At 40.3% G+C, this 13,229-nt stretch overlaps 1 protein-coding gene across 1 annotated transcript in view; it reads right to left on the minus strand.

Annotated features, from left to right (window-relative positions):
• Positions 1-13,229, minus strand: part of slc49a4 (solute carrier family 49 member 4) — a 37,031-nt gene that overhangs the window by 15,027 nt on the left and 8,775 nt on the right. Inside the window, exons 3-6 of the mRNA XM_067515245.1 lie at positions 12,147-12,418; positions 11,329-11,458; positions 6,809-6,917; positions 2,572-2,639 (exon numbers count right to left, since the gene is read on the minus strand). Coding sequence (XP_067371346.1) covers positions 2,572-2,639; positions 6,809-6,917; positions 11,329-11,458; positions 12,147-12,418 — 579 coding nt within the window. The remainder of the gene's footprint in view (positions 1-2,571; positions 2,640-6,808; positions 6,918-11,328; positions 11,459-12,146; positions 12,419-13,229) is intronic.

The raw sequence follows: 13,229 nt of genomic DNA on the forward strand, positions 1-13,229 counted from the left end.
CAATCACAGACTGCCCCTGTTTGCAGGGCAAAACAAATTATGTAGAAGCTGATACTCATGTGTGTTTGTTCTCTCTCTTCTCAATAACCTCAAGTATTGCTCAGGCCTTTGTGATGTGAAGGAGAATAACCTGCTTCTGTTTTCTGCCACCCCTTCAGCCCACCCCCCATCCCATTCCCAGGGCTTGTAATGGGAAGATAATAAGGGACTGTATTATTTATTTATTTTTTGCCCCACCTTGCTCAACCTGTGAAACAAAGCTTGCAGCATGCCACTGTCAGCCAATTATTCTGGGCCACACAATTAAATAGCTGCCAAACTGTTTGTCAAAGGTTTTCATGACGGTTGCCACACCTTGCAGCATCTAATTGAGTCTGCTGCATTAAGCTCCCTGCCATTCAACTATCCACTAGCAAGACACGGGCAATAAAATGTTTGCAAGCTGCCAGTGCTTTTGGCAAAGGGCAAACTCTGATCCCCCAAGACATTTTGCTTTGCAGGAGTATAAACCACTTAAAATGGGAAACAGCAACACCTGCAGCACAAAATGCATTTATTGGGGGCCATTTTCTGCCCCCCTGTGGCAAACTGTGCTGAGCACTGGTGCGGTACTGTGCTAGCTGGAGGGAGAGGCCGGTTAGTGGCATATAATAAGTCAAATCTCGACATTAACATCTAATGGGCTGCTAGTGGATGAAACAAGGGGCAAACATTGCTCTCTATTCATGTCATTACCACAAAACTTTCCTGTGAATGTAATGATGTCATGTTGATAAAGGAAAAGGAAAAGGGAAGAGAGAGAGGATGCATTTAGTTTTAAGGGACTAAGGAAAAAGTAGAGAGTACATATACACTTCCTCTATTTTTCCTGATTTATACCATTTCTGTTTTCAGTGCGTCAGTAGAGTTACATTTTAGTAGGGGGGAAGATGAGAGGAAAACATCACAAGTTACTGATTATATGAAGCATACAAAGCTCCTGTTGCATATAACCCAGGAGCAGAAGCAACCAGGTTCACACTTCAGTCATGTTCTAGCGTAGCGTACCTAAACCAACTAAATCTAGTGCTTTCCGTTTTGGACTTTAAGCATGCATTTTCAGTAAATCTTAAAATCTTGCATGACAGCAATGATTTCGCTAACACAGATGTAGGCTATGTGAAACTGAAGAAATTATATATCACTTATGACCTTTGTTTTCAGTCAGTCAATTTTAGTGTCAAAATAGCAGATAAAGTATCAATATTTTCATGAATTTATAGGCCTTTCTAAAAATCAGCCAAGTAAAATATAACAAAAGAATCTCACCCTATCAAACAGACAATTTAGCAAATTGAAATTAAAGGAAAAATTAAATATGAAATGGACCATTTCAACTGACTCAGCACAACTCTATGGTAAATCTAGACACCTAAGACAAACTCAAAGCTGACACCGACTAACCACATTTTACACAGTTACACATACAGCAAATGGCATGCGGCTAATTGGTAAAGCTGAATTTCATTTAACTATCACTGTTGCACCAAGGAGAGATTAATCAATCCTTCCAAAGACTCTGACTCTATGTAATCAACACCAATAATTCAACTGCTCTGTTGACATACACTTTCATCTTGTGCTGCAAACAACTTCATTGATTAACAGTGGGAGTTATGGACTCATTTCCCTGATTACAACTTAAAGAAAACAGTGGGCCTGCCTCGGAAGTGCTGATTGGCCTCAGCCTGAGTAAACATATCAGTCAGAGCAAGAATGAATCCCTTGCTTTTGCAAACTCCACACATTGTATTTGCAATGTGGCTCCATATCCATCAGTGGAGGTGATGTGGCAGTTGCATTAGCATCTATTCCCCACAGTCTACCACAGCATTACTAGAGTCACATCAAATATTAAAACAAGAGAGGATGAGATGTAAGGTTTAACTTATAACCTTTTTGCAGGTCGTGAACTTCAGGTTGGGATCAATTTACCTTCAGATATTTGCAACATCAAATACTTCCATATAGCTGCTTTGATAAATTGTGTTCCTTACCCCCAAAATATATTTTCAGTTTAAGAAGAAGAATTAAGTATCTTCCAGAATTGTACTAATGCTTTAAAGCAGATGAGAGTTTTTAAACTTTTCCACATTGTGTTCACAGTGTGTTAATTGTTAAACTGACCATCTTAGAGACTGCTGCAAAGAAGGTCTGAAGATGTAACAGGTCACAGTCATAATGCTTATTTTCTAATTTAATGTCTCACCAGGTCCATCACATTTTTAGCCTGATATCAGACTGAATGGCTCTTTAGTTTCGACTTAAACAATCAGAGACGTGAGGGGCAGTTCTGGAACCAGGTAAGGGTGGCATTACATTTATGCCATCTTTTGAAGTCACTTACACCATATACCACCATGACCATATTCAATCATCACAAAAGAAAAGAAAAAAAAAACAAATCAGCAAAACAATATAGATAGGATCATGGAAACAGGATAGACTCTCTTGCGCAATGTTTCCTTTTAACTTAAATTAAAACCAAATTCAATGACTAAAAGCCAAATCGTCAAAGACAGTAAAGCTCACCTGGCCATTGCTATTCCAAATACACATCCTCCAACAGTTGACCAGAAACCAATCCAGCCTGCATCTACCTGTAGAAGAGAAAAGAGAAGTGAGCAGTGCAAACTGTAATAGTGAGGAAAGGGCTACTATAGAGAGGAAGCACCAAGAATCTAAAGTCTGTCGCGGCCTGTCAATCACTGTGTCTGTGTGTAAGACCATTGTCCTCTCTTATTCACACGGATGAAGGCCAACATTTACACTTGGCATTAAATTCAGGATAAATGGACATTATGGCCTAGGGACTGCAGCAGAATCAATATGTGGTAAAGTGTAGCACATGTGCACGCACACACACACACACACACACACACACACACACACAAAAAACCAATCAGTGTGTGGAACCCAGGCGAGAATGTCTCAGAGTGCCAATGAAGGTGTTTGGTTCCCATCAATCTCCCCAAGGCAGTAACTCACATCCAACCAAATCCAACCAGATGGAAGATGAGACAGCAAAGGAGCAGAATCTAAAGTAGGACCTCGTGCTTTTTGCTTAATCATACTCTGCAATGATCTGTCAGGAAAGTCCATAATGAAGAAAAGTGGACTATCAAAGTTATTAAATGTAAAATGCGTTCTGCCTTAGTAAGTGATGAACGCCAAAATGTCCTTAAATTTGATCTAAATTACACTCCTCTGAGTGTTTTGTGTGGGCCAGTCAGCTCATCTAAAAGGCAACAGCACCTTGTCTGCATGGCCTGAGGCAGCAGAGTAAATGACGAGGACAGATACATTTGAATTACAGACATTTAAACACTAACAACCCCATGGCACCTGTAACTGCTGCTTATTATCTCTGTAGGCAGCGCAGAACCAATGCAAAGGTTTCTAGGGTTCTAATGTCACATCAGTTTGTGAAACAATTTAAGAATTAAACACAAATTGCTTAACAAGCCATTTCAATTCTGAGATGCAAATTACTATGTTTCATGTATGGGTGGAGAGTTAATTAACTGCAGTATTCTTAGTGCCTTGGAATCCTAAAAAGGACATATTTAAGGCTTAATCATGGCTGTCAATAAGCTGTAGATGACTGGGCTGCTTGTTTTGCTGCAATTTCTCTCTCAGGCTCTTATTATATGCCATTTTAAGCCAAACATCAAAGGACCTTATTCTTAGCTTTAGTTTGACATTGTAGTCCTGCTACAAGTCGCTTCATGTAATCCCAGAAAATCCACAAAACAGCATTTAATAGCAAGGAAGTATCTATCTGAAGGGAGAGCATGCATTTAGATAAAATGAAACCAGTCTCCAGAATTACACAAGTGGTTTTGTAAGGGAATTAAAAAAAAAACAAACAGTAATCCAACTAAAAGAAGCACACTGGCTCAGTCTCCCAGTCTGTGCTTTTTTAATGGCTCGTCTCCATTAAGGAAACGATGTCCTATGACTGATGAGCACAATACAGTACCCGTTTCCTGAGTCAAATTCATTATGGTGATACTAAGGTTCGGGTTCAATCCTTCTGTCGGCAGGTCTAGCGCATTGCCCCCCTGCAGAGCTAAAACTGCAGGTATTTAAACCCAGGAGTTCACTGCATTTACAGAATCTTACAGTATGCTATACAAATCCACACCAGCTCTAAACTACTTAGGATTTTCTGACCAACTCATCATCCTTTTACAGTTCAGTGGTTCCTGTCCTCACACCAACTACTAATTCTGACCTAATAAATTCAGAGGATAGTACGCTGTATGAATATTATAACTGCAGGGAGAATGAACTGACTGTACTTGAGAATAAAGCAGTTGCAGGTACAAACCTAATAACATTAGGAGAATAAATTTGTTCCAATGGAAACTGCCAAATTCTCATTTTGTTTTTTTAGGGCCAAGTGGCATCTTCTGTGGAAATGCCTTGGGAGGTACTATTCTTATTGGCTGCTACATCTTCAGTAGGAAACAATGTCAAAGGCTGTGAGAGCTCTTTCACTCTGAAGTAAGTCAACCAATAAGTGACTCCATATTCAGGGTGCTGTTACCCAGCAATACAACAAAAGATTAACACAACAGAGATATCAAGCAGAACTTCCTGTACTTCCTCTCTCTACTCATAATACGCTGTTCTACTATACAGTACAGTGAAAAGACAAAGTATGGGAACACTTTGGAATTGCCTTGTTTTCTGGAATAATTGGTTATGAAATGGAATTTGAAGACAGAGACAATGTGTTCAAGCTGAAAAAAAAAAACCAAAAACCCACACAAACAAGTATATTCATTGAACACACATACAAAAAAAAAGCACATGGCACTAGATGTGCTGCCCAAAGTTGGAGAGAGATTGACAGAAAAGGAAATCTCCTAAAAACAGAAATCTCCAACTAGGACAGATAGTGGAAATAATCCAAGATAGCTGGAACTTGCCGTGCAAGTGGGAATCATTCCATCAGATCCTGATGTGCATAGATACTGCTAACTGGAGGTACACTTTGCACTACAACCAGACAGGAACAGGCTACACAAACAGAATGGTACTAGTTCAAGGACAAAATTATACACCCCTGTAGTATACCAGCATGTAACCGCTCATCTGCACCTAACATAAATTTAAGGAAAGTATTAGGAAATTAATAAACAGTATACAATTTCCCTCAATGCTTTGTGCCTGAGGCCCTTAGTCACTTTCAGAGATGTGAGAAAAATAGTAAAAGAGCAGGGGAATAAGACAAAGCAAATATGTTTGTTCCAATGCAAATGCATGGGAGCTTAGGTACAGACAGAGGAAAAAGGTTCTATATAAATCACATCTTATGCTTGTAGGAAATGCTCATTCCCTCCGAGAACAGCATGCCTCGGCACCGTTTTTAGATCTGACAGAATCAACAAACTTCACAGCGAGAAGGAAAACAATTAGTTAAAAGTTACGGTTTTTGATCTGTGGGTAGTAGTGAGCTTAAACGAGAGGAAGATGGAGTATTTGGCTTTTTCAGTTCAACCTTACTTTGAGACCAAACAGCTTCACACCTGAAAAATAACCTGAAAAGTTTAAAAACTCTATTGTAGCATCAGTACACCTCCATCTCACAATGTTTAGATGTTTCTTTTATTTCCCCATCTCTGTGTTTTGCACTCAAGGGATATCCTGTAACAGATCACCTTACTGCGGCACACTTTTATTAACACTTTTTATCTTTTTAACTAGCGTGGATAAAAGAAGTGTGGAAGACAGGAAGAAATCTTTTTAGAACAAATGCTACCTCTTGATAGAGGTATAGAGATAGATGTGTGATGAGAAGTGTCTCATTCTCCTCTCTCCTCTGTGTGATCTCTTCTCCAACAGCACCTGTGTGATGATAACCTTGAAAAGATCCTCCTTTTGTCTTTCGACATGCTGCTGTGTCGAGACCTGGATACTGAGCTTTTTCTACATCCTCCACCACACTACCAGCCCCACTCAATCTGTCTTCACCATATTCCATATAGCTCAACTTGTCTGGCTCAGACTGTAGTTGGATGGCAGGTGCAAATTGTGAATTGCAAGTGATTGAGCCATCAACAGAAGATGGACAGAGGCTCGAAGTAGATTTGGTGAGTGGCAAAGGAAAATAAGGGAGAAAATCGTTACACCAAGATGAAGGATTCTTTTCATCTGATTTTTAGGCTCCTTCAAATACGAGTAAATGTGTTTTTTGCATAGTGAGTGTCTGTGTATTTGAACTTTCAATTGTATTCACAAGAGGAAGTTTATAAATCGCTGCAGAAAAGTTCAGGAGGCCTTCTACACTTAAATACACTTTCAATTTCAGCAAAGCAGCCTCAGGGTTAATTTTCCCTCAAAGTCTCCACTACTTCAGATCTGCTTTACAATACTTGAGCCTCAACTCAACAACAAATAACATGCCTTACACTCTGAAGGCACGATGAGCTTCTAAAATGTTTTTCAAGATGCAACCATGAGATAAGACTGAAGGAAAACCTTACCACCTATTCATCTCATTGTTCATTTGAGTGGGCTTCATTTGTGAAAAGTGAAAGTGCTGACCTATTCTCCACATTTTCAAAGGCTGTCAAAACAGCAGCACTAAGGCTTGGAAAGGCTTCCAACACAAACTCTCTTTGGCAAAACGTGCACTGAGAAAAAAAGTTCCCACTCATAGTCACTACATTTAGTGCTGTTAATTACAGAGTTTCACTGACGCTCTTTTTATTCAAGTGAATTTTAAATAAATGAAACGTGGCTTTGTGTTTCTGCCTACCTGGCTGACTTTGGCCGGAGTAAGGACCATGTCGAGGACCCCCGTCCACCCGGCAATCACTCCTGTGGGGACTGCATAGGCCAGTGCTATCATCAGGAAGCGCAGGTTACTAAAGGGAAAAAAAACAAACACTGGACTGAAGATTGCAGTCAGAGACAATTTAGAGCTAAATTGTTTATGTTTTGATTCCACCCCAGTTTATGAATATGAATGAGTTCTTTGAAAAGGCCTGTCTTGGAGTGATTGGATTATCACATTGCATCATTTAGTTTTCCATAACATGCTGTACTACATAGGGCTCTGTCACAAGACTACACTGAGCTCATACTCTATGTTTCTCTTTCATTCATAAACTGAACCCATTTACTTGTGTTGCATAAAAAGTAGAATTTAGATTTTAATGTAGTTAAAATAAATTGCCACAGTGCCTATCCATGTCTTTTGGGTAAACATTTGATTTACTTCAGATTTAATGAGGACCAATATATAGTTTCCAGCGCATCTATCACTGCTTAACATACTGTAGTTTATTCCATTTAACATAATTTGCTGAAAACAAAAGTCAGATCAAAATGTATTAAGTAAAGCATCCACATCGTCCTGTCTTCCATTCTTTAATACAAGGTTTAATATTTTATATTTGCCGTTTAAATCTTTCTGCGTAACAAAAAAGAAGCCTGATGCTCTGATATTTAGTGATATGTGTCTAGACATCCCTGCTTTACAAACACTAGGCGAGGCAGTTTTTTTAATCAGGACATCCTTCACGGAGTCTTCAAAAGTGTCATGACTATGATCCAGCCACAAAATTTCAGTAATTGCATGAATGTATAAGGCCTCCTCCAACCACAACCTACATCCCTGCAGCACTGGCCTGAGATGAAAGAATGGACAGCGCATAATGGAAATACTCTTTTCCCACTTGTGCTAGTGTACGGAGACCTACCATCAGTACCAAGTCTCCCCCCCTCCCCCCCTTAATAGAATAATTATATTCTACTAATAACGTTTTGGTGTTAAAGGATACATTCCAGACAACACTGTTCAATAAATGTTCCAGAGTTATGGGCATTATTTCATACTATGCAATGCAATGTTTTTGATTTTGCTTAGGCATTTTATAAACATTACCAAAAAACTAATCATGGCTGTCAATAAAACCCAAACAATGATATTACTAAGAAAGTGCTCACGTTTAGTAATTCCAAACCCAAAGAGCATGATTAATGACTCAACCACTTTTCTGTCAACTGACCCCATTACTCAATTGGCTTAAGTGTTCAGCAACAGTTATGCACCAACAGATTACTGCTCATCAAGTTATACACTGAAATCAAACTGCACAATAAAGATAATAACAAGTACAATCACTGCAGTAAATAATGTCTTTAAGCTATAAATACTGTGCTACAGCATCTGACACAAGTTGTCCACTATATCTCATCAGCTCACAGTGAACTGTATAAAACAGGAAAGAAGAAGGAAAAAAGCACAACTCAATAGGCTTAGCTATGTATAAGTTCCCCATGTACACACAGAGAATACACCTCTGGAGGGTATATGGCAATCCTCCAATCCCATGCAACATAATTACAATTACTTGGAAGACCCACACTAATCACTTTTGCCCAATGAGGTGGAGTGCTGATTTACACCGGTGCCACCACCTCAACCTTAACAATGTGATTAGAATCGCTGGGCATCTGACAAATGAGGTAGGGCTGGCAGAAGAGGCCGCAGATTCATAGATAGTTTTGTTTTCCCGCTCTCTTCTGTTTTGTTTATGAGCACTGTTTAACTGTGGCATTTATTCTCCACCAGCTTTGTTCATTATGATGAAGGCAGCATCCTGAGCAGTATCATGCAGGGACATCTGGAGAACACTTTGGGCCTCCCGCGTTCCTGCTATGGCTTCAAAACTCTCAACATAAAGACAAAGATGAAGTTCACACACACATTATGTATTTGAGTTGCACACTATAAGAGGAACCTGTCCCAAAATACATTACCTGTACAGCAAGAGAACTATTGCTGTAAATAAATGCACTCTCTTTCCCTGCCCTGGCACTGGGTCACTTCAGACAATAAATCACTATTTGCAGAATGCTTTGAGTCCATAGAAAAACAAACACAGCCTGTTTCCCTGCTGCAGGCCTTTTTCCTAAGGAGTATGAACCTACTTGGCCTTGAAGAGAGCATGGAGAAACAGCCATAAAAGCACCATGATAGAGCACCCTCTCTCCTTTTCTTGCAGTACCCTTTTCATTAACCTTGCTACAACAGCAGGAAATCAATATCCATGCATCTATTTTTTCACCCGTCTGGAAGCTTATTTGTATAACCAAATGTAGGCAAGCGCTCTGTAGCTACTGGGTTCCCTTCCTTTTCTGTTGGTGATGAAATATATCCGAAGAAGTCTCAAAGCTGGCGGCGTCATCAGCTAAGTGCCATTTGTCCTTGGCAGACCCGGCTGGACATCAATGCATCAAGATGGCAACTTTCAAAGCTAAAAGAGAGTATGGCTAGTGAGGCGGCAGTCAGCAATACTCAGGCTTTGGGCTGATTCACATTCCCTAACAATGTGATCAGAATACAATGGTAATTTTACACCACATGTAGAGATGTTCCGGCTTCTAATTAGACTAATGCTGTGGAAGCAGATGTGAACAGCTGGAAGCACTCATCTAGCTGAAGATCATTAACCGAAGCTCAGACCCTGACAGGGTAAATGGATGAACAGATACACCAATGGATAGATATTAGGCTGACTGACAAGCTGGGTGCCAACTTCTGTCATTGTGGAGGCTACAGAATGTTACCATCATCCTACCAATGAAATATTTCTCAATGGTGGACTGATCTGATTCCCACCTTGGTATCAGGGGTGACCTCTGACACTAATAAACATATATCAGGTGGAGTCCAGGTGTGCGCAATGCACTTGAATCCACTTTTAGTATAGAACAATTCATTTTACTTTAGGTAACAATAAGCCATTTTTAACCTAGGGGAATTTTCCCCCGGACCTGGAATTTTTTCTGGAAGTTCCTCCACCTGGATGCCCCGGGTCTAAATTTAGTTCTCTACGTGATTCTCGCTTTTCATGAGAAGCAACTCACTATTACAGTAAAATTTAATCAACTTGATGTGAAATATTTTGGTTGAGCTTTAAGTTATTTTATTTTTCTCAAAATGTTTCCGTCACTTTTCTCACTTCACGTCCAGTCTCTGCAGGAGAATTTGACACTGCTGTACAGAGATACAGCTACAGCTACAGCTACCCAAACAGGTCACTGGAAGGCTGCCTATCACAAGTGGGACAGAAACCCGTTCAGCTGGATAGCTGGATGGCCTAGTTTCACTGGCCAGTATGTGTGTGTGTGTTTGTCTGTCTGTCTGTCCAAAACTATGCATTAGGATTATATCTGCTTGCTCCCTGTCATCTATTAAAGGGAGCTCTTACAGGAAGTTAAGGCTCTGTGCTGATCAGAGGCCCATGGAAGGTCTGGCACTATAGTTAAACTATTTCTTGCTGCAGGGGGAATAAATGTAGCCAAAAAAACATAGGCCAACTCCCTGCCTGCCATCAACCAGATTTTCCTCTCACTTCTCTAGGCCTTTAATCCCTGGCCACTGCCACAGGCCTCATTCTTCCACAAGCCAGGCAAAAGGCCTAACACTTGTTCCCCGGGCAGTGCCATATCCACATGGCCCGGAGGATAAATATTGCCTTGGTAGAAAGTGTGAGGAGGGTTGTGCATTGTGGGGTTATAGCAAAGTGTGATTCAATCATCATCTCTAGATTTCCTTTCTGCTTTTCCATTATGCTTCTCCCAGGAAGGAAAAAAAACAAAGATGATGAAACATCAATAAATGCATTCCACTAATACTGAGATTTATGAACCTGTCATATCAGATCATCGCTCTCTAACCACAGTGTCTGTGGTGTCTAGAGAATATATGGATAACTTACCCAGATGGCATAGATACAGAGAACGATGTAGAGTACAGAAGCGACTAGTATATTGTAGCTGAGTAATTAATCTAGAGGGAAGGCCGGGGTTTCTTTGATACTAACCCTAGCAGATGGTGAGTGGCAGACCCTTTCATTAAGATTCCATAACCTTCTCCAGCACAAGATTCTGTCACTTCAACTTTCTAAGACAAGAAGCCACATTGCATCAGCAAATAAGAAACAGAAGTTGACCTAATGGACTTGTAGACACAGTCAAGAGTATTGAAGGTAGTGCAAAAAGTCTACTCCTGTGTGCTCTCTCCTGTCTGATGTCATAAAACATGACAGCACTCGAAACCCATTTCAAATGCAGAGCTGAAGTTTCACTTGCTTTACACGTCTACATCCAAGTTGAATCAAGGACACATTAAGTTAGGCATACTGAATAATGGACTGAGAAAAAAGTCTCACAAAAAAAAAAAGTATCCAGTGGTACTGAACCAAAGACATTGTGTGTGTATATACACATTACTACATGTGTGTCAACGTGTGGGTCCAGTTTTACCTAAGAAGTCTGCAGATGCTGGTTCTGTAGCTGAGTCTCTGGCTTGCAGCGGCCACACTGGGAGGGATCGGTGGGCGAGATGGGAAATAGAGCAGGATAGCCGCAAAAAGCACAACAACGGCAGTCAACTCTACCAAAGCACAGTGACACAGACAAAAAAAAGACGTGTTATTTTCACAGAGAACATTCAGACCAATTTGACATTTAAATAAACGTCACTATGACATCGAAAAAGTCCTCCAGGACCATCCCTGAAATCAAAGTAATGCCTAAATCACATTTCAAAGAATTTCAGTTTGGTTTTAACTGCATTGCACCCATATCCACATGTCCTTTAATGTCTCTTAAGATATGGATTGATCAACCAGCAGCTGTAATATATTACTATTATCACATGGACAGATAGCTGGTTTCTACAGTGCAAATTTCAAATTGCTTCATATGTCTGTCCTTTGTTATTTTTAAAAACTTTTAAAATGTTTGCTTTACCAGTGGTGTCTGCTTTCTCTTTAAAAATGAACAATTCTTCCTTAGCTTAAACAAAAGCTGCAGCTTCAATCCATTTCAGCCTGCTTGTTTCTCTTTTCAGCATGTTTTTAATTTTCTGAATCAGTTAAGCATAACAGCCCCAGCAATCTAATTTTGAAGGGGGTGGTTATGAAGATTAGCCTATAATTGGAACTTTTTTGGTGTTTGTGAAAAAGTCTTGGATACCTTTGCCTGATTGTATTTTTGTTCCTTTGTGTCCCTGACATGATGTCAAAATTATGTGTCATCGATCCACCACGCCCTCAGAGGGTCATGCTTGCTGTCACTACCTGCATACATAACCAGCTGGATCCTGTCTCTGATGGAGCTGTCGGAAACTGCTGCCGTCATCGCGGTTACTGCCTGGCTGTCATTGGGGGCTGGCACTACCAGAGGTCCTACCACAAATGAAACTGCGCCTCCCAGGTAGCAGAAGAGTGACGCCACTGCTGTTGCGGTAGCTCTCTGGTCAGGAGCGAACCACGTGGTGGAGAGGTAGGGGCCGGCACTCATTATGGTTGGGCCAGCTAAACCATTCAGAAAGTGACCTCCGTGAATAAACCTGTAACAAAGACGGAAGGAAGACATGGCTTCAAATCTTCTTAAACACAAGAAGAAGAAAAAAAAAAACATGACTTTCTAAAAAGAAAGTCGTATTTGTTGTTTCATGTCACTGTAATGAAGTTTATTCAAAAATCTACATAATGACCTTGAACAGCTACTATAAAAAAAAAAATCTAAAAATGTGATTCTGTGATGCTTGAACAGACATTTTGGTCATTTTATTTATTGCCTAGGACCCTTATTTGACTGGGACATTGCATTATGTAGACGAAATTTTATTTACTATAAACCAATCTGCTAATTTTAAACAGTAGCTGCAGTAGGGAACCACACATCAATGTACTTAAGCTAAAAATAAACACACAGACATGAAGCATGAATGAAGCTTTTGTTATAAATATTTCATTAACAATGATGGGCGAAAGAATGAAATAAAGAGTAATTATCTCAGAGAATGTTAGTAACAACCTGCCCCTGGGAGAGTCCAAGTTACTCTCTCACTTGTGCACTTTCCGACTGAGTTGTGCGAGACAGATGTACTCTGAGATGTTCCCTGATGGCACCACCCTCCCAATCCCCGGCACCATCCAGAACTGTCTGACTGAGACAGCAAGCCACCAGAGACAGTACACGGCTGATTGATTGTCTGCGAGTTCGGTAAAGACACCGTTCATTCAGAGCCGTCTGTGACGGCTCAGCAGGGAGAAAAGAAGAACAGGGGCAGGAGGAGAGAGGGAAGAGGAAACGGGAGAAAGCTACAAAGAAGAGAGAGGACAAGGCAAGATTTTAGGCTAATTCAAATGTTTTGG

Source organism: Channa argus, chromosome 9 (assembly GCF_033026475.1).
Source record: "Channa argus isolate prfri chromosome 9, Channa argus male v1.0, whole genome shotgun sequence".
In the NCBI taxonomy this organism is placed as follows: Eukaryota; Metazoa; Chordata; class Actinopteri; order Anabantiformes; family Channidae; genus Channa; species Channa argus.